General features: G+C 42.3%; 1 protein-coding gene across 4 annotated transcripts in view; it reads left to right on the forward strand.

Moving 5' to 3' along the window:
• NEK10 (NIMA related kinase 10) overlaps positions 1 to 23,190 on the forward strand; it is a 335,666-nt gene that overhangs the window by 81,513 nt on the left and 230,963 nt on the right. For all 4 annotated transcript variants that reach the window (XM_083188708.1, XM_083188706.1, XM_083188709.1 and 1 more), the window contains exons 17-22: positions 12,605 to 12,707; positions 12,795 to 12,923; positions 14,812 to 14,949; positions 16,508 to 16,553; positions 19,377 to 19,498; positions 20,931 to 21,033. In XM_083188708.1, coding sequence (XP_083044834.1) covers positions 12,605 to 12,707; positions 12,795 to 12,923; positions 14,812 to 14,949; positions 16,508 to 16,553; positions 19,377 to 19,498; positions 20,931 to 21,033 — 641 coding nt within the window. The remainder of the gene's footprint in view (positions 1 to 12,604; positions 12,708 to 12,794; positions 12,924 to 14,811; positions 14,950 to 16,507; positions 16,554 to 19,376; positions 19,499 to 20,930; positions 21,034 to 23,190) is intronic.

The raw sequence follows: 23,190 nt of genomic DNA on the forward strand, positions 1-23,190 counted from the left end.
GGGCATTTTCCCATCGTCTTTCACATGCGTTGGGAAATCACTGGGAAGATGGCCTCTGCGTCATTTCTGTGGAGACCATACACAGCAGGTTTTGGTATAGCGCCAGTCTTCTAGCATACTTATTCGCTGCCAGCTAGAGAGGAGAGAGCCAGGACAGAGATAGCACACAGACCCCCACTCCTCTTACTACCCCCTGTGATGCAGATTCAGTTCAGTCAGAGATGAGCGATGTTTGGTGATCTGCACATACATCGGAGCCTAGCTTGGTTGCCAGGTTGTAGGCATTTGAGGGAGGCGTTTGAAGCCAGCAACCGCATCTTTGGATACAGATTTATGGGCCTCTGCATTTTAGTTGCAGTGGACCTTCTGAGCAATGTCAGAATAAATTTTGGTTGTGAGACTGCGCACTAAGTGCAGATGTGCGGAGTAAGCTGCTAGAAAAGTGCAGAAGATCAAACTGCAGAGGTGAGAGATAATTGGAGGAATTTCTGCGCTATACCCCTATGCAAAAATGATGAATGGAAATGAAAGCTTAATTCTCAAAAAGCTTTTTATTGGTACAAAAAAACAACGTGGTATAAACTGATCAGTGGCAGGTATATACAGTGAATCTTGAAAAAGCAAAAAAAGGGGGGGGGGGGATTGGGGATGAGAATGTCTGTGTCACACAGTAGTGGCACTTGATGCTTGTTCTGAGCAGTGAGTGCTGGCCTGTCCCAATAGTCCTCTGATGATATCCCCTGGGGCTCTCTAGCTACGTCACTAGTGCTGTTGTTCTAGTAGGGACAGTAGTTAGTCTGCACAAAATAGGGGTTCAGTGGGTTAGTCGGGACGGTCAGGAGCAAACTGATCAGTGGGGTGGGGGGATGAATAAATCGCCCAATACAGTTCCTGGTGTGGGGGACTGGATCAGATGAGCATAGTCCTGAGGCAATCGGCAGCGGGGGTGAATACAGTACGTTGGTGGGTGGTGAGCGTGTGCGCTGGGTGGCACCGGAGGACGGCGTCCCTTACCTCGGGTGGTGCACCCGCACTGGCTGCTTCTCGGTCCCTCGTCGCTGACGGCTTGCTTCTGGTGTTGGTTGCTGGAAGTCCCGGGCTGCTCCGGCAGCTCCGGGTGCACGGTGCTTCTACGTTGGCCGGTGTTACTTCCGGGTCGGGCGATCTCGCGAGATCTCGTCCGCCGGGAGCGTACCTGACCAGACGGAGCTCCGTGTGCTCAACTCCTGGATTGGAGGAGGCTTAGGTGTGCAGATGTATAAGGATGAGTGAGGATGAGTATGTCTCCGACGCGTTTCGGCCCGTGGGCCTTCTTCTAAGGAGTTAAATGTCTATGGTAGACTGTGGGCAGTATTTGAGGATGGAGGGCGGGACTTGGCCCGATGTGTGTCCTCCTATTGGTCCGTTTCTGGCTCTCTGATAGGTTCATGCATCTGTCAATGAAGGTGACGCTTAGATTGCTTGGTTTTGTCAATTTTTATGTGGGAGATTGGTTGTTGTAGTCAGGGGTGCCTAGATACCATTTTAATGGTATTAGGAAGGTGGGTTGTACTGGTAATGACTAGGGCAACTTGGATGTTTAAGTATTGGAGGCTAAATTTATTTGGATGGTTAAGAAGCGGACTAAGTGAGTGGTAAAGTTGGGAGTGTTAAAGTATGGAGATAAAAATGGCTGTTTAATTTGCTCTTTTTTGTTAATTTTTTACCCACTATTGATTTAATTTCGTTGTCTAGGTTTAGACCCCGTGGCGGACTGAGTGAGTGGTAAAGTTGGGAGTGTTAAAATATGGAAATAAAAAATGGCTGTTTAAAATAGCTCTTTTTTGTTATTTTTTACCCACTATTGATTTAATTTCGTTGTCTATGTTTAGACCCCGTGGGGAGAAAGTTTTCATGGTGTAGATCCATCTAAGTTCTATTTTGTTTATGCGGTGGATATAATCTCCTCCTCTCCAGCTTTGTGGCACTTCTTGTATGCCTATGAATTCTAGACCTGCTGGGTTGCTATTGTGATGTTCTTTAAAGTGTTTGGATAAATTGTGTTCATCAGACCCTGTTTTGATTTTGCGGATATGTTCTCCTACACGTACTTTAAGCTGTCTAATTGTGCGACCAATGTATTGCTTGTGGCATGGACATTCTAATAAATAGACTACTCCTTTGCTGTTGCATGTGATTTGGGTTTTAATTTTATATCTGGTTTGTGTGCTTGTGGATATGAACTCAGTGGTAGGCTTAGTGCTTCTTTTGTTTGCGTTGGTGCATCCCATACATGTGCCGCAGTAATAGTGTCCTCCTGTTTCCTTGTGTTTGTCAATTGTGGTTTGTATTGTCCGTTGTGGGGGGATATGACTGTTGGTTAGTTTACTTCTGATATCTGGTGCTTTTCTGAATGTGATCTTAGGGTGTGTTGGGAGGAGGTCTGTTATTTGTTCGTCTTCTTTGAGTAGTGGCCAGTGTTTGCGCAGTATGTGTTGGAGTTCTTTGGAGTGTTGGGAGTATTCTGTTATGAACCGTATTTCTTGGGGTTTGTCTTGTTTGTCTTTGTATTTTAGAAGGTCTTCTCTCTTGTATTGGTGTACTTCTTTGTAGGCAGCTTCTACTGTGGTCTGGTTGTATTTTTTATCTGTGAATTGTGTGGTAAGATGTGCGCTTTGTGTCTGGAAATCTGTGGTTCTTGAGCAGTTGCGTCTTAGTCTGATAAATTGTCCTTTGGGTATTGCTTTTAACCAGTTGGGGTGGTGCCAGCTGGTGGAGTGTATGAAGCTATTGACGTCTACTGATTTCCTATATGTTTTTGTGTGTAGTTGTTGGTTTTCTATGAATATGTGCAAGTCAAGGAATTCTACGTCTGTTTTACTGTACTTGTTGGTGAATTTGAGGTTGTTAGTGTTTATGTTCATGTTGGTGAGGAATTGCTGTAGGGTGTGTTCTGGGCCGCGCCATATAAAGAAAACGTCGTCTATATATCGTGTCCAGAGCACGAGATTCGTCCCAAGGTGCCCACCCTGCCATATGTGGTTGTCCTCCCACCAGCTCATGAACAGATTGGCATAGCTTGGGGCGAATCTCGTGCCCATCGCGGTCCCAGTGTGTTGAATGTAGAATTGATCCTCAAACCAGAGGTAGTTGTGTTTCAGAATGAATAGTATACTGTCAGTGATGAATTTGCGTTGTTCTGCTGTCATGTTGGGGTCATTTTTGAGGTGGTAATCAATACTGTCTGTTCCCTGTTGATGATCTATTATGGTGTATAGTGAGGTTACGTCTGATGTCACCAACCACATGTCCTCCTCCCACTTGATGTCTTTTAATTTATTGAGGATTTGTGTACTGTCTTTAAGGTGTGATTGCTGTGTTTGTACGTATGGTTGGAGTAGTGTGTCTATGTATTCTGACAGATTGGTGGTTAATGAATTTATACCTGAGATAATTGGTCTGCCTGGTGGATGTATGGGGTCTTTATGAATTTTTGGCAAGTAGTAAAATACGGGTATTACCGGGTGATGTTTCTGTATGAATTTATATTCCTGTTGGTTTAGTATTCCTGTGTGTAGTCCTTTTTGTATGTGTTTTTCTAGCTCTCTATGAAATTGTTCTGTGGGGTCCTTTGTGAGTTTGCTGTATGTCTGTTCGTCATTGAGTAGTCTGTGTGCTTCTGTAAGGTAGTCGTCTTTGTTCAGAACAACAATTCCTCCGCCCTTATCTGCAGGTTTGATTATGATTGAGTGTAGGTCTTGTAGTTCTTTAAGGGCGGAGGATTCCTTATTGGTTAGGTTGTTCTTGGTTTTGTGAAGGTGTAGCTGTTCTAGGTCTTTTTCGACCATTTTTGTGAATGCATTGATTTGTGGGCCATTCATGTGACTGGGATAGAAGGTGGATGGTGGTTTTAGATTGGTGTGTTTGTATTGGTCTGCTTCGTTTCTAACTTGTGTTGGTATTGTAGATGAGAAGTATTTTTTGAGTGCTAGCTTACGGGTGAAGTTGTGGAGGTCTAGGTAGGTCTGGAATTTGTCCAATTTGTTTGTGGGTGCGAATTTAAGCCCTTTGTCCAGTAAACGTAAATGGTCAGTGGTTAATGTGTGGTTGCTAAGGTTGAAAATCCCTTTGCCTAATTGTGCCTCTGGTTCCTGGTTCTGCTTCTTTTTGTTTTTTTCTCCTCCCCTACACCCCCTCCTTGTTTTTTTGTTGTTGAAGTTGTGCGTTTGCCGGTTTTTCTTTGTGTTTGTGTTGCCCTGGCTGGCGGGTTCCCTAAAAAAAACGGATGGTATTTTACACATGTTGTAGGTGTTGTGTTGTTTCCAGAGCTGGTTGCTATGGTGGTTTCGTCTGTCTGTTCAGTAAGGGTTATCACCGGGATGTCGGTGTTTTCGGTCTCTTGATTGTCGTGTATCGAAATGTTTGTCAGGGATTCTAGTTCTTTGTCTGTGTCGGAATCCAAAATGTTTGTTCTGTCAGGTACTTGTGTTTGTGTCAGGCTGATTGGGTTCTGTGGTTCTCCTATATGGGTAGAGATGTTTGAGATATCGCTAGTGTTCCACCCAAGGCCTAATGATAGCCTAGCTAGTCTGGGGTAATTAGGAATTTCTTCTGTCTCGTGGGTAGAGAATGAGGTTTCTGAGTCTGTAGTGTTATTTTCGTCGTTAGTTTCTGGGTTTTCAGTTGGTTTTTGTGGGGTTGGAATGGTCTCTATGTGTTTGTGGATTTTGGACATATATTGTTGGTAGGTCAGGTTCTTCTTGTTGGTAAATCTATGTGATTCTTTCTGAACTGGTAGGGGTAGTAAGTGTTTATGTTTCAAGGTGGTGTGGGCGTTTTTCTTTTTGTTGTTTCTATCAATTGGTTTTTTGATGTGGAATTTGTCCCTGAGTATTTTATTCCTCTTTTTTTCTACAATGGTAGTTTCAGTCTTTTTAAGTTTTGAACTCGTGAGTTCTACTAGATTAATGAAATGTTCCTCTTGTTTGTAGGGGTCTAGAATGTTGTCTAGAGTTTTAATTTCTTTGTCTAGTGCCTCTAGTTTTTTGTGGTTGTCATCTATGAGTAGCTGCATCAATTTAAAGGAACAGTCTTTGAGGGTTTTCTCCCATTGGTGCATGAATGTTTGGTTTTCCTGGTTGTGTGTCGGTACTTTGCTGATTGTAAGTCCTTTTGGTATTAAATTATTTTGTATGTACCAGTTTAGTGTGTACGTGTCCCACCATAGTTTAGTTTCCTTGTTTATGAGTTTCTCTAAGTTTAGAAATGTGTCACAAAAAGTGGTCGCTTCTGTGTTGGGGTTGTTCTCTATTAGGGAGGAGAAAAATACTTCAGCTCTCCCTTCCCTGTTGATTCTTATATCAGTGAGGCCCATGTGTGTACTTTTGCTGCAGTTCACTTGATCTTTAGAAGGGTCAGAATAAATTTTGGTTGTGAGACTGCGCACTAAGTGCAGATGTGCGGAGTAAGCTGCTAGAAAAGTGCAGAAGATCAAACTGCAGAGGTGAGAGATAATTGGAGGAATTTCTGCGCTATACCCCTATGCAAAAATGATGAATGGAAATGAAAGCTTAATTCTCAAAAAGCTTTTTATTGGTACAAAAAAACAACGTGGTATAAACTGATCAGTGGCAGGTATATACAGTGAATCTTGAAAAAGCAAAAAAAGGGGGGGGGGGGGATTGGGGATGAGAATGTCTGTGTCACACAGTAGTGGCACTTGATGCTTGTTCTGAGCAGTGAGTGCTGGCCTGTCCCAATAGTCCTCTGATGATATCCCCTGGGGCTCTCTAGCTACGTCACTAGTGCTGTTGTTCTAGTAGGGACAGTAGTTAGTCTGCACAAAATAGGGGTTCAGTGGGTTAGTCGGGACGGTCAGGAGCAAACTGATCAGTGGGGTGGGGGGATGAATAAATCGCCCAATACAGTTCCTGGTGTGGGGGACTGGATCAGATGAGCATAGTCCTGAGGCAATCGGCAGCGGGGGTGAATACAGTACGTTGGTGGGTGGTGAGCGTGTGCGCTGGGTGGCACCGGAGGACGGCGTCCCTTACCTCGGGTGGTGCACCCGCACTGGCTGCTTCTCGGTCCCTCGTCGCTGACGGCTTGCTTCTGGTGTTGGCTGCTGGAAGTCCCGGGCTGCTCCGGCAGCTCCGGGTGCACGGTGCTTCTACGTTGGCCGGTGTTACTTCCGGGTCGGGCGATCTCACGAGATCTCGTCCGCCGGGAGCGTGCCTGACCAGACGGAGCTCCGTGTGCTCAACTCCTGGATTGGAGGAGGCTTAGGTGTGCAGATGTATAAGGATGAGTGAGGATGAGTATGTCTCCGACGCGTTTCGGCCCGTGGGCCTTCTTCTAAGGAGTTAAATGTCTATGGTAGACTGTGGGCAGTATTTGAGGATGGAGGGCGGGACTTGGCCCGATGTGTGTCCTCCTATTGGTCCGTTTCTGGCTCTCTGATAGGTTCATGCATCTGTCAATGAAGGTGACGCTTAGATTGCTTGGTTTTGTCAATTTTTATGTGGGAGATTGGTTGTTGTAGTCAGGGGTGCCTAGATACCATTTTAATGGTATTAGGAAGGTGGGTTGTACTGGTAATGACTAGGGCAACTTGGATGTTTAAGTATTGGAGGCTAAATTTATTTGGATGGTTAAGAAGCGGACTAAGTGAGTGGTAAAGTTGGGAGTGTTAAAGTATGGAGATAAAAATGGCTGTTTAATTTGCTCTTTTTTGTTAATTTTTTACCCACTATTGATTTAATTTCGTTGTCTAGGTTTAGACCCCGTGGCGGACTGAGTGAGTGGTAAAGTTGGGAGTGTTAAAATATGGAAATAAAAAATGGCTGTTTAAAATAGCTCTTTTTTGTTATTTTTTACCCACTATTGATTTAATTTCGTTGTCTATGTTTAGACCCCGTGGGGAGAAAGTTTTCATGGTGTAGATCCATCTAAGTTCTATTTTGTTTATGCGGTGGATATAATCTCCTCCTCTCCAGCTTTGTGGCACTTCTTGTATGCCTATGAATTCTAGACCTGCTGGGTTGCTATTGTGATGTTCTTTAAAGTGTTTGGATAAATTGTGTTCATCAGACCCTGTTTTGATTTTGCGGATATGTTCTCCTACACGTACTTTAAGCTGTCTAATTGTGCGACCAATGTATTGCTTGTGGCATGGACATTCTAATAAATAGACTACTCCTTTGCTGTTGCATGTGATTTGGGTTTTAATTTTATATCTGGTTTGTGTGCTTGTGGATATGAACTCAGTGGTAGGCTTAGTGCTTCTTTTGTTTGCGTTGGTGCATCCCATACATGTGCCGCAGTAATAGTGTCCTCCTGTTTCCTTGTGTTTGTCAATTGTGGTTTGTATTGTCCGTTGTGGGGGGATATGACTGTTGGTTAGTTTACTTCTGATATCTGGTGCTTTTTCAGATCAAGTGAACTGCAGCAAAAGTACACACATGGGCCTCACTGATATAAGAATCAACAGGGAAGGGAGAGCTGAAGTATTTTTCTCCTCCCTAATAGAGAACAACCCCAACACAGAAGCGACCACTTTTTGTGACACATTTCTAAACTTAGAGAAACTCATAAACAAGGAAACTAAACTATGGTGGGACACGTACACACTAAACTGGTACATACAAAATAATTTAATACCAAAAGGACTTACAATCAGCAAAGTACCGACACACAACCAGGAAAACCAAACATTCATGCACCAATGGGAGAAAACCCTCAAAGACTGTTCCTTTAAATTGATGCAGCTACTCATAGATGACAACCACAAAAAACTAGAGGCACTAGACAAAGAAATTAAAACTCTAGACAACATTCTAGACCCCTACAAACAAGAGGAACATTTCATTAATCTAGTAGAACTCACGAGTTCAAAACTTAAAAAGACTGAAACTACCATTGTAGAAAAAAAGAGGAATAAAATACTCAGGGACAAATTCCACATCAAAAAACCAATTGATAGAAACAACAAAAAGAAAAACGCCCACACCACCTTGAAACATAAACACTTACTACCCCTACCAGTTCAGAAAGAATCACATAGATTTACCAACAAGAAGAACCTGACCTACCAACAATATATGTCCAAAATCCACAAACACATAGAGACCATTCCAACCCCACAAAAACCAACTGAAAACCCAGAAACTAACGACGAAAATAACACGACAGACTCAGAAACCTCATTCTCTACCCACGAGACAGAAGAAATTCCTAATTACCCCAGACTAGCTAGGCTATCATTAGGCCTTGGGTGGAACACTAGCGATATCTCAAACATCTCTACCCATATAGGAGAACCACAGAACCCAATCAGCCTGACACAAACACAAGTACCTGACAGAACAAACATTTTGGATTCCGACACAGACAAAGAACTAGAATCCCTGACAAACATTTCGATACACGACAATCAAGAGACCGAAAACACCGACATCCCGGTGATAACCCTTACTGAACAGACAGACGAAACCACCATAGCAACCAGCTCTGGAAACAACACAACACCTACAACATGTGTAAAATACCATCCGGTTTTTTTAGGGAACCCGCCAGCCAGGGCAACACAAACACAAAGAAAAACCGGCAAACGCACAACTTCAACAACAAAAAAACAAGGAGGGGGTGTAGGGGAGGAGAAAAAAACAAAAAGAAGCAGAACCAGGAACCAGAGGCACAATTAGGCAAAGGGATTTTCAACCTTAGCAACCACACATTAACCACTGACCATTTACGTTTACTGGACAAAGGGCTTAAATTCGCACCCACAAACAAATTGGACAAATTCCAGACCTACCTAGACCTCCACAACTTCACCCGTAAGCTAGCACTCAAAAAATACTTCTCATCTACAATACCAACACAAGTTAGAAACGAAGCAGACCAATACAAACACACCAATCTAAAACCACCATCCACCTTCTATCCCAGTCACATGAATGGCCCACAAATCAATGCATTCACAAAAATGGTCGAAAAAGACCTAGAACAGCTACACCTTCACAAAACCAAGAACAACCTAACCAATAAGGAATCCTCCGCCCTTAAAGAACTACAAGACCTACACTCAATCATAATCAAACCTGCAGATAAGGGCGGAGGAATTGTTGTTCTGAACAAAGACGACTACCTTACAGAAGCACACAGACTACTCAATGACGAACAGACATACAGCAAACTCACAAAGGACCCCACAGAACAATTTCATAGAGAGCTAGAAAAACACATACAAAAAGGACTACACACAGGAATACTAAACCAACAGGAATATAAATTCATACAGAAACATCACCCGGTAATACCCGTATTTTACTACTTGCCAAAAATTCATAAAGACCCCATACATCCACCAGGCAGACCAATTATCTCAGGTATAAATTCATTAACCACCAATCTGTCAGAATACATAGACACACTACTCCAACCATACGTACAAACACAGCAATCACACCTTAAAGACAGTACACAAATCCTCAATAAATTAAAAGACATCAAGTGGGAGGAGGACATGTGGTTGGTGACATCAGACGTAACCTCACTATACACCATAATAGATCATCAACAGGGAACAGACAGTATTGATTACCACCTCAAAAATGACCCCAACATGACAGCAGAACAACGCAAATTCATCACTGACAGTATACTATTCATTCTGAAACACAACTACCTCTGGTTTGAGGATCAATTCTACATTCAACACACTGGGACCGCGATGGGCACGAGATTCGCCCCAAGCTATGCCAATCTGTTCATGAGCTGGTGGGAGGACAACCACATATGGCAGGGTGGGCACCTTGGGACGAATCTCGTGCTCTGGACACGATATATAGACGACGTTTTCTTTATATGGCGCGGCCCAGAACACACCCTACAGCAATTCCTCACCAACATGAACATAAACACTAACAACCTCAAATTCACCAACAAGTACAGTAAAACAGACGTAGAATTCCTTGACTTGCACATATTCATAGAAAACCAACAACTACACACAAAAACATATAGGAAATCAGTAGACGTCAATAGCTTCATACACTCCACCAGCTGGCACCACCCCAACTGGTTAAAAGCAATACCCAAAGGACAATTTATCAGACTAAGACGCAACTGCTCAAGAACCACAGATTTCCAGACACAAAGCGCACATCTTACCACACAATTCACAGATAAAAAATACAACCAGACCACAGTAGAAGCTGCCTACAAAGAAGTACACCAATACAAGAGAGAAGACCTTCTAAAATACAAAGACAAACAAGACAAACCCCAAGAAATACGGTTCATAACAGAATACTCCCAACAATCCAAAGAACTCCAACACATACTGCGCAAACACTGGCCACTACTCAAAGAAGACGAACAAATAACAGACCTCCTCCCAACACACCCTAAGATCACATTCAGAAAAGCACCAGATATCAGAAGTAAACTAACCAACAGTCATATCCCCCCACAACGGACAATACAAACCACAATTGACAAACACAAGGAAACAGGAGGACACTATTACTGCGGCACATGTATGGGATGCACCAACGCAAACAAAAGAAGCACTAAGCCTACCACTGAGTTCATATCCACAAGCACACAAACCAGATATAAAATTAAAACCCAAATCACATGCAACAGCAAAGGAGTAGTCTATTTATTAGAATGTCCATGCCACAAGCAATACATTGGTCGCACAATTAGACAGCTTAAAGTACGTGTAGGAGAACATATCCGCAAAATCAAAACAGGGTCTGATGAACACAATTTATCCAAACACTTTAAAGAACATCACAATAGCAACCCAGCAGGTCTAGAATTCATAGGCATACAAGAAGTGCCACAAAGCTGGAGAGGAGGAGATTATATCCACCGCATAAACAAAATAGAACTTAGATGGATCTACACCATGAAAACTTTCTCCCCACGGGGTCTAAACATAGACAACGAAATTAAATCAATAGTGGGTAAAAAATAACAAAAAAGAGCTATTTTAAACAGCCATTTTTTATTTCCATATTTTAACACTCCCAACTTTACCACTCACTCAGTCCGCCACGGGGTCTAAACCTAGACAACGAAATTAAATCAATAGTGGGTAAAAAATTAACAAAAAAGAGCAAATTAAACAGCCATTTTTATCTCCATACTTTAACACTCCCAACTTTACCACTCACTTAGTCCGCTTCTTAACCATCCAAATAAATTTAGCCTCCAATACTTAAACATCCAAGTTGCCCTAGTCATTACCAGTACAACCCACCTTCCTAATACCATTAAAATGGTATCTAGGCACCCCTGACTACAACAACCAATCTCCCACATAAAAATTGACAAAACCAAGCAATCTAAGCGTCACCTTCATTGACAGATGCATGAACCTATCAGAGAGCCAGAAACGGACCAATAGGAGGACACACATCGGGCCAAGTCCCGCCCTCCATCCTCAAATACTGCCCACAGTCTACCATAGACATTTAACTCCTTAGAAGAAGGCCCACGGGCCGAAACGCGTCGGAGACATACTCATCCTCACTCATCCTTATACATCTGCACACCTAAGCCTCCTCCAATCCAGGAGTTGAGCACACGGAGCTCCGTCTGGTCAGGTACGCTCCCGGCGGACGAGATCTCGCGAGATCGCCCGACCCGGAAGTAACACCGGCCAACGTAGAAGCACCGTGCACCCGGAGCTGCCGGAGCAGCCCGGGACTTCCAGCAACCAACACCAGAAGCAAGCCGTCAGCGACGAGGGACCGAGAAGCAGCCAGTGCGGGTGCACCACCCGAGGTAAGGGACGCCGTCCTCCGGTGCCACCCAGCGCACACGCTCACCACCCACCAACGTACTGTATTCACCCCCGCTGCCGATTGCCTCAGGACTATGCTCATCTGATCCAGTCCCCCACACCAGGAACTGTATTGGGCGATTTATTCATCCCCCCACCCCACTGATCAGTTTGCTCCTGACCGTCCCGACTAACCCACTGAACCCCTATTTTGTGCAGACTAACTACTGTCCCTACTAGAACAACAGCACTAGTGACGTAGCTAGAGAGCCCCAGGGGATATCATCAGAGGACTATTGGGACAGGCCAGCACTCACTGCTCAGAACAAGCATCAAGTGCCACTACTGTGTGACACAGACATTCTCATCCCCAATCCCCCCCCCCCCTTTTTTTGCTTTTTCAAGATTCACTGTATATACCTGCCACTGATCAGTTTATACCACGTTGTTTTTTTGTACCAATAAAAAGCTTTTTGAGAATTAAGCTTTCATTTCCATTCATCATTTTTGCATAGGGGTATAGCGCAGAAATTCCTCCAATTACTTCTGAGCAATGTTTCCAATACAGTATTTCACCAATTCACACGTATGAAGTAGACCTGAGAAGCAATTGGTGGATGTATCATTATAGTAGACAGTAACTTCAGTATTAGCTCCACTTATGTCACCTCTGAATCAAGCAAAATATGCATAAAATAAGAACTGCTTGTATATAATCACCTGTTTAATAACTTACAAAGTTTGATACATACTGTAGTAATATAACTATATCAATATTGTTTGCATTTGAATATATATATATATATAATTTAAACCTTTTTGTTTTAGGTTTTTTCCACCGGATTTATTTGAGATGTTTATTGATATTGGACACTACATTCGAGATATCAGTGCTTATGAAGACCTTGCATCTAAATTAAATTTGCTACCAGTAAGTAATTAACCTGCCATTAAAAAAATAAAAAATATTGTTGTCATGTGGTCCCAAGTAACTGATCTCTTGTGCCTTTTATTCCAGGAAGATATACTGAGGCAAGTTACCGATGGCATTGAAGGCATCAATCAAAATAAAACACCCACAAAATTTATTGGAAACTATGCAATTCTGGATCACCTTGGAAGTGGAGCATTTGGGAGTGTCTATAAGGTACGTTTTTTAAGTGTTTTTGAATCTTCGCTGAAGTATACCCAATGTATTTATATAGCTCTCTGAGGGCAACATTTTCTAAGATCAGATGGATATGAAGTAGGCAATCTCAGCTGGGAATCCCAATTTAGAAATTTACTAAACACATCGATCAGCAGAGTTTGCTCAAATATGAATGAAAATCACTGTAAAACACACATGTGCAATTCAATAGACTATTGGCCAAACTTAGCAGGACCTGCCTTAGGCACCAGCACAACACAGAAATTTACTATAATTCCTATTGACAAACTCTGCCAATAATTCAGCTCAAAATATGAATGTCAAATAGACATTTGGCAGATAAATTTGCAGAAGCATGCATAAGTCAAATCTGTACGATGCCTACAGTATATGTGAAAAATTTAAAAACAAAATAGCATTACCAGCTCCAGGTTCTTCGAATCAGTGCTAGTTCTGAAAATACAGACAAAAACTGTGTAGGGGTTCCCGGTATTTAAAGAACTAGCACTGGGCTCTTGGACCAGTCCTGGTTCCAAAAATACCTGGGAAAAAATATTTAGGTGTGCCCTGTATTTTTAAAACCAACATTGGGCTCCACTAATCAGTAAAATAATGCCACAGCTGGGGGACACATTTATATCGGTCCCTGCTGCTATGGCTTTACCCCCGCCCCCCAGCTAGTCTGCCCTAGCTGGGTCCTTTAGGGTAGTGGCGACCCCAGCAATGAAGGTGCCCCCTCCAGGGCACCCACGGGCCTGGATTGAAGCCTGGGGTTATACCCGGCACCCATAGGAGGTGGGTGCCAAGTTGATAGCTGCTTGTACTTGTAGTCCCACAGTAAAACAAATATTAAGACACAAATAACCTGTGAAAGTAAAAGTTTATTAATCACTCATGTACACTTATATCGTTTTCAGACTGCAAATGCAGGGTCGCGCGGGGACTTTGAAATGGCTCAATCCCGGTGCGACCCTGCATGTGCAGTCTGTTCAGATCGCATCAGCGAACCAGCAATATTCACTGATGTCATGTGGGGGCGCGTCGGAGCGTCATTGGGGGCGGGGGAGGAGGCAGCTCTTAGAGCTGGCGCTGCTGCAAGTGCTGCCTCCTCCATAGTGTGAACAGGAAAAGGGTTGCTTGACCCGATTAACCTGTTCACACTGCACAGCAACAAGGCAACAACCCGGCAAGAACCCTTCTTTTTACTCAGTTCATATTGCCGTGTTGCTACCGGTTAGCTGTAACCGGTTAGCCCCTCCACATCGCACCAATTACCCTTTTCACAAATAAAAGCATTGTACGGATCTGACTGATGCAAACTCGGCAGCCAAACACCAAACACTTCACCATCGTAAAATATGAATCATGTTTGTAATTAGCACAGTTTAAACTCCTCTGTAACTCAACAGCCTAGTAAATCTACCCCTGAAAGCGTGGTAGATATCCTGATCAATAATAATCATTGTGCATTATATCTACATACCTCCCAACCTTACCGCTAAACACGGAAACGTACCGGTTTCTGGGAACATTCCGTGTCCCTCCCGCGGACAATAGTGTTCCGCTGCGGGGGGTGAGCAATTGGGAGTCCCCCCCAATCTGACAGAATAGACACTGTGAGCATGCGCACAGCAAATATTCAGAGGTGCAGTGGCCGAAAATGGGGACGCGACCCTCCTTTGCATATGATGCACCCTCATTTGCATAAGACACGCCCCTTTTCATGCACTGAATGTCCCTAATCTTGCCATGTAAAAGTTGGGAGGTATGTATCCATGTAAGCCTTATGTAAGCAGGTATAAATGGCATTTATGTAAATGTTCCCATGGAGTTAGTGAGTAAGGGTTATATAGTTTTATATTTGTGTAATAATCTTTCTCTCTAGGTCAGAAAACGCAGCGGCCAGAATCTCTTCGCAATGAAAGAGATTAATTTGCACAATCCAGCATTTGGTAAAGACAAAAGAGACCGAGATAGCAGTGCAGAGAACATAATGTTTGAGCTAACAATAATCAGAGAACAGGTACATATGCCTTCAGGTTCATGTTTTATGATTCACTTTCTGCTGTTGTCCTTGGTGATGTGATACAGAGAGTAATTGTTCAATAACAGTTCTGTAATAGCTTCACCTGACAAAGAGAAGCTAAACTATAGAAAATGACCTGTAGAAAGAATGATCTTATAGCTTCTGCTTTCACAGAAGACTATTTGGTACTTATGTATTATCTGGGCTCCCATGTTAAATGCACCCCATTTTTTCATACCCCTACTATCCAACTACGCATGGAGTTGATTTTATAAAGTGTGGCGAGCGCAGAGAGCCACCATGCCCGAAGCGTGCCGAGGGGACGCGGTCTCATAAGAAAAACGGGAGCCCAGATATTACGTACCGACTATTTTATTTCTGCTTCTACAGTATTTGCAGTTTAAATTTTCTCTCTATATAAATTAATATAGTTTAATATTTGAACACAGCTGAACACATAATATCTGAACACAAAAATAGGAACTGTTTGTAAGAAGTGATCCCCATACCTAGAGTATCCCTCCCAACACGTGAGGGACAGGAAGCGTGACCTGAAATTTTTGGGGCGTGGCCTATACACGCAATGCTCCCATGGGGCCACGCCCCATTTTTTAAACTGTAGCGGCACTAGTAAAACCATTGATACCTTCTCCTTTTTTCCAATAAACTTTTTTTTCATTGCGAAATTAGTAAAAACTTACAAATATATAAGGCAGACTGACCATCAATCTCACCCAGTGATGCGTATTGCTGTCACTATAGCCCCTACACATGCACCGATGTAGGGGCATTTTCTAAGTGACTTTTGCCAAACTTAGTAAAGTCACTTAAAAAATGCCTTAATATCAGCAATATCAGGGCGATTTAAGTCATTATCGCTGGATAAATGGTTGCTGAGCGACCATATAGCCAGTGTGTTTTTTGTGTTGTGGGAGATAAATTTCTAGTAGCGCTCTCCCGCAGTCAGCCCTTAATAGTCCTGCGATTATGGCTAAAAATTGCTGGTCGCGGCTGCACAATGCACTGTGCACCAGCGACCAGCGATTTCTAGTCAAAATGAGGTAGAGACAGAATGAGACAAAAGTGCTTGCAATTTTCAGCCAAAATCTCTGGTCGCTGATGGATATTGCTGAGCGATATTAAGCCAAAATTAATCAGCGACTGTATTGCCCCGTGTGTATACACCTTAAAAGCTTCGATAAAGATACCAATTTGTCTTAGAAAAATCTGAAGTATATAGGATCTCTTATCTACATCCAGGGTTTCCTATTTTTGTTCTCAAAAGATTTTGTCTACAGTATGTTTAATTTACATTTTGCCTTATTTTAAATATTTGGTTAAATAATCAAAGAAAGGCATAATTCAAAACATCTATCTCTTTTTTCTAACATTTATTATTATTTTTTTTAATGTTTAATTTTTACACTGTTTAGTTTAATGTTTGTGTTTATATACTGTAATACTGATTTAATTTTTATCATAAAATAAACCTTTTGTTTTGATGAGTTTAACTGAAATTAGTTGACTTTACAATTCACTATTTTCTGTCTCGCAGCTTTGCCATCCAAACATTGTGCGGTACTGCAAGACCTTCTTAGAGAGTAAGTAACATTCAGTGATGGAGAAAGATCACCCAGTGTACGCCAATTCAGCATTTCATAACTAGTCATAGAAGTCTCTGACTTTTTAGCTGACATGTTAATTAAAAGTACAGTAAATATCCATTAAAATGTCTTACCATGTAGTCAAAGTAATATCTATGGGCCTTATTCTGGTCTGTGCGGCCGGAGCCGAATATGCGGCCAGGACCGTGCGTCCTAAACCCCGCCTTCCGTACGGATCGCTCACTCCATCCGAATGCGGTAATCCGCTGACCGCACGGAGCACGAGTGGATTTCTCATGTATACACCTCCTCCATCTCTGGGAACCTCCCCCATCATTCGATGGTCGCAGACTATCGAATGCAGGACCGAGTGGTCAGGCAGCTCCCGCGAGCTCAGACCACTCGGGCATTTCTCCGTGCAAAAGCAGGGATCTAGGCGGGCAGCTGACATCCGGCAATGTCATATGTCCGCCCCCTACACGTGCGTCACGGCCGCATTACCATACGTACGCCCAGGGTTTGCATGGGAACGCCCATGAAACGCGGGGTGTAAACATATGGTAATGAGCCCAAACAGCCCTTCACGCCCCTCTCCACCCCCTGTTCGTAGTGTAAACAATTCATGCAGAATTTGGACGTATGTCCCTTTCGCACATGCGCAGATATGCCTCTGCACATGCGCAAACACAAAACATCGGCGGAACGAACGCACGCGGACATATCCGCACCAACCAGAATAAGGGCCTATATGCTTAATTTTGTTCTTTTTGTATTTTAAATTTGAGATTTCTCTCAAAGTCTCAATTGTACTACAGATTCAGCTGTTGGTTTGCTTTAAAACATACTGGGTGAAATGTAATAGGATGAGAGATTCAGAAAGTGAGAGATTTGGTAAGAAATCTCCAGTTTTATTTAAAGCGACAATCATTTACAAGCTCAAACTGGTTTTGCAGTGTAAATGATTGCTGCTTTAAAAAACCTGGAGATTTCTCACCAAATCTCTCACTTTCTGAATCTCTCATCCTATTAAATTTCCCCCAAGGTATCTTAAATGCCTAATGTAATTAGGCATTATGCACTAATTGCAATCAGTAATTCTATTTATTTATTCTATATTTGTCTCGTTGTTTTACGAAAGGTGTATACTCCCAGTGTTCAAGACATTGGGGCCGATTCAGGCCTGCTCATTTACAGATAGGGCAGGCCTTATGCTTGCTGGCGAATCGCCAGCAGCATGCTGCTGGCGATCCGCCAGCAACACGGCGCGCCATCTGACTGAGACGCGCGTGCGTCCCCCACGCACGTGCGTCTCAGTATCCGGGCGGCCGGCGGGCGAGGCGGACGCAATACTGTCCGCCTCCCGCTCGAGGGGGGCTGGGGGGACCCGAGGAGGCTGTGGGGGGGTGCGGGCGCCCGGTGTGGGCACCGTGCGACCGTCGGAAGGGGACGGCAGCACCGTCGGAAGGGGACGCGCGCGCACCTCGTGCGCGCGCGTCCCCTTCCGACACACAGATGGCGCGGGAGCAGGGAATGGCGAATGGCGTCGCCATCGCCATCCCCTGCAAAGATGAGCCCGGCCCCATCTGTAGGTCCGAATTCGGCCCCATCTCCGATGGTGAGGGGTCTGCACATAGGCACTAATGCGCATGCGCAAACCTCCGCAGTGAACACCTTTGGGATATTTTCACTCGCCAGGGCATTCACATGTTGCTTGTAGCCAGGGGGTGTTCCGGGGTGGACACTTAGCATTTCATTGGCATAACCTCAAAAATGCTGGTCGGGTCCCATGGATAGCAGGCGTTCCCCGGCCTGCTCGATAGCGGGGGGATGACATCACATGAAGTCAGCACCTGCCCCCAAATCGGACATCAGCCTGCTCACTGGACTTTGAATTTATGCAGCCTGGCGAGCAGGTCGGAATCATGACCATTGCCTAAAGATAAAGATGGACAGAGATGTTATCATTTTTTTTCTTTTAAATTAAAAATTGTTACTTGTAATCATGTGATGTTACTAATACTGGGTATGAGCATAGTCTTAAAAGCACAGATCTAGAGAATGCAATATGAACTGATCAGATGGTGAAGAAATATATAGAGAAATACAATATAAATAACCTTTGTTTTGTGTTGTTAGATTTAGCAAAAATAGGTGAAAATTTACATTTTAATTAAGTAACATGGCCATTATATATAAAGGTGACACATGATGGCCTTTCACTCCCAATCTGCCCCTGGACACTAGCATGGGGGACCTAATCTCGGAAAATACAAAATGTTCTGAGCTTGACTGCAGTAACCTGCACCATCTGCTTGTTGCCATCCCCCCACTCCCTTCTGTAGGAAGGAGGTCCGGGTTCCAAATGAGATCCAATCTGTTTCATACACCCCTGTTTGGCTCCGCAGGAAGTGATGTACAGTATGGACGAACCCACATTGATGCATTTGCAGTAGCACTCGCAAGTCACACTTGCCATTGCTAAGTCTCAAGAATCACGGCGATGGATGATCTTTGGATCAGCTGTCTCCGCACCAGAGCAATGTGGAATTGCTCTGGTAATTTTGTATCACAGCTGTTACAGTATAGTGATTTGGAAACTTAAATACCAATAAATAGGTCTCTAAGTAACTTACTTTGTTTTTACTTAATCTTTTCACTTTAATACATTATAGAAATTCTAACAAACACAACATATTGTTTTTTAAAGTTACCAATAACAGTAAGTTTAGCTGTATTATATCAGGATAATTCAGTAATTCCTACATTTGATACAGTATGTAAAAACATTGAGACCTAACGAGTTGCAGTACTGTTTCACAGATGACAAACTCTACATTGTGATGGAGCTCATTGAAGGGGCATCTCTGGGTGAGCACTTTAAGTCTCTCAAAGAGAAAAAACAGCAATTTACAGAAGAGCGGCTTTGGAATATATTTATACAGGTAAACATAATATGCAGTAAAGTAAATCAGGCGTATGTTTCTGCAAAGATTTGTGTATTTGGCTGAATTTAGACTTCTTTCAATGTGGAGATGCATCTGCAATGATGTGTTCACTTGGTTTGCTACTTGTCATCATCATCATTATCAATACCCACTTGGGCCTACATTACACTAGGATCAATAGATTGTGCTGGAAACAGCTTACGTCAATTAATGTACAGCCCTTACTGAACTATGTGTATGTAAGAACCCTATGTACAGCCCAGTAATCCCTCTTCAGATGCCAACAACTCTAGTTCAACATGCGTGTACTCTCTTCACCTAATATGATTTTGGGAAGGTGTTTTACTCTTTGCTTGCCAAATTGTAAAGTAACCGAACTCCTAACCCATTTCATATTTACCACTTGCTGTTCTTGATCTATTTTACCGATAACGCTTTGGCCAAATAGTGGATCCTCTTGTGCTCAAATAGTTAGTCAGTAACAACTAATTTACCTACTTGGTGACATCAATATCAAATCAATCAAATATATCTACAGAAGTCTAAAGGTGCATACACACTCTATGATTTTGACCAATAACATTAATTTTGGCCCTTCTAAACTATATTGGACAACATATCTTTCAGTGTGTATGCTACGAATGATGATGTGCGTACCCGCAGGTCATTCATCAAGGTTGTTCATCGACTGTGCAGGCAGGTCAATTTCGGATATCTTTCAGAAAAAGCTATAGAGTCTAGCTAGTTTGATTGTCGTTCATCGTTCGTCACATTGTTCAGAGTGTATGCACCACATCTTTCGTCCAGGACACTGGAGAAGTTTAAGGAAAATTGGTCACCATTATCTTTCAGTTTTTCAGTGCATACATCATCTAGTTTGTATTGTACCCTAAAATATCCAAGTTTGGCAAAGTATCTAGCTTCACAATCAATTTCAAACATCTACTGCTTCATCTAATGACTTTCCCCAACTACTGGCAAGGAGGGGGTTGTGGCTGGCAGGGCTGTGGACATGACTTTCCGTGTCCGGGGAAAGGGGAGGAGAGCGGAGTACCGCATTTCATCTGGAGGAAGGCACATAGCGTAGAAAGCCAGCATTACTAGTCAGGCATACCAGTCAGGCTGTATTCTCCTTAATCACTGCTGCAATGCTGTTGGTGGGTCGGCAGACAGAGGTGGAACAGTTACGCCTCAAATTGAACTGACAGAACGCAGTTCCACCTCGTTCCGGCCCACTTTAACCCCTGGACATATATGATCTATAACTGTTTACATGTATTTTCTTTTCAATACGTAACTTCCAGTACCTCAATAAAAATGATTGTTTACAAAATAAATTGTCTACAGAAGACATAACAAAATAATTAAAGGAAACGTATGTTTTTTTCAAATGTTAATAAATGAAAGTCATCTTTCTTGTTTATTCCAGCTATGCTTAGCATTGAGATATTTACACAAAGAAAAAAGGATCGTTCATAGAGACTTATCGCCAAACAATATCATGCTGGGAGAAAAAGATAAAGTCACAGTCAGTAAGTACTCAGCAAATACAAGTATATTTGTTTTAGTTAGACCTCTTCATTTTGAAGTGCCAATCCTGTAAAAGTAATAACATCTTGTTGCAAGTCATTTCTTCAAATGTCTCTCATGGTAATATGGAATTTGGACAGATAGTCCAGAAGTCCTACTGCTGTATTGCAGAGAGAATGCTCAGTAGTCAGGAACCTCCCCCATCCACATCCACATGAATTGCAATAAAACAAGTAAGCTGGAGTAATAAATTGTCCTTAGATGTATCAAAACCACTGACATTATTCATTTTTAACAATGTATAAATGTTTACACAATTTTAAAATAAATTAAGCTCATGAGATATACAATAAATATCTATAGTAAAAGGTCCAAAACAGAACCCAATAGTAGTCCTTAGCTATTGCACAGTAATACATATCACAGTGGGTACCAATGTTATAAAGAGAGCTCCATCTTCTTCTCTAGAGATATGTTGTATCAATTTTGATTACTGTAAAATCAGAATAATTAGTTAGTATAGTATAGCCCAGCCGGCGCTATGCTCAACCTCCTCTATGCTCAACCTCCTCAGGATCTTACCACATGTGTTAGGTTCATGTTGCACAGTTGTTGGTAACATCTGTACTCCTTAGAAGAGAACTAGCCCTAGGCAGTGTGGAGATCCACATACGGGGAAGGTAGAACACAGCTAATGATACAAAAAAAGTGGCGCTTCGTTTGATGAAAGGAGTTGAAAATTTAATAACAACACATTAAAATACACATAAAAAACACATAATCACTGACAATACGGAAATATATAAATTAAAAAAAGGGGGGGTTGTGATGCTTCCGATTTGGTAGCGGATACAAATCACCAAGCAGGGCTCTCCTAAGCTCTTGACTTCACTCAGCAAGAACGCAGCTGTCCTTGATGCATTTCTCTGCTGTAATTGGCTAGCGGTTTCCTAGAAGGGTGTATACAAGTGCAACCTAAAGCTGACCATACATCAGCAATCTACAATCCATGATCTGAAGATTTTACAATATCGATTGCACAATATTCCCTTTCTGCGCCTATACACTACAGATATTTATCAGCGATTTGCAGATCACCATCATACATTACCAATTTAAAGTCCAATCCATTGCAGATTTACCAACATGTTGATCAATCTACAATGGAGATTAAAATCACTTTTTTTTCCCCAATGCAATCATCAATTGGGGAAGCCCATACATCTGCAATGGTTTAGGGCAATCATCACAAATTGCCCCAATTGATCACTGATGTATGGGCAGCTTAAATTCAATATTTATACAGTATGTGCTCTTAACTAATTACTAAAGTCCGTTACAGGTGTACATCGAATGTATATTAGCAGAATTACATTTACATAAAGTAAAATATCAGTACTATCAACCATAAAAAAATCTAGTCATAATTAGAATCTACAATAAAAACAAAATGTATTTAAAAAAACAGCACTACTAAGGAACCAATTCAAAGGCATTTTGGAATATACTATAGTACAGCGGTTCTCAAACTGTGGGTCCTGACCCCAAAGCGGGTCCCGACCTTCTCAGCGTGGGGTCAGGCTGATGACTTTTCTAATCTAAGTCAGTGATTCAAGGAGTCTGATAAATCTGTTGAACTGTTATTTTAGACTCCTCACATCATTTTGTGCCTCCACAATGCTGCCAAGTATGTACCGTCTACTGACTACACATGTGATGTGATGACCTTCTGCAGTAACTTGCTGGGGTCCTGTCATTATGTTTATTGTCTGATGGGGTCCCACAGCAAAATAGTTTGAGGACCTCTGCTTTAGTATAAGAATTTGTTACATACTTTACAAGGTAGGCAAGGGCCAGACCACAGTGCACACAAGGTCATAGGATATTATCCCATCATGAAATGTTTTTCTTCTTATCTAATATACAAAATATTACAATGGTTGTATCTATTAGAAAAACGTTTTCATAAATTCAATTGTTTTTTGTATAATTGAACTGTGGCTAGAAAAAAGTATAACTGAAGTATAGAGTTCTCTCTACCAATAATGATCTAATTGTGCACAAATTGCTATAAACTGTATAACAATATAGAAGAATGAAAAAAGGCACACAGAAATTTACAGTTCAGAAGAAGAGAAAAATTGGTGAGGATCTCCCGA

The sequence above is a fragment of the Crinia signifera genome, chromosome 5 (assembly GCF_055691185.1).
Source record: "Crinia signifera chromosome 5, ASM5569118v1, whole genome shotgun sequence".
NCBI classification, from domain to species: domain Eukaryota; kingdom Metazoa; phylum Chordata; class Amphibia; order Anura; family Myobatrachidae; genus Crinia; species Crinia signifera.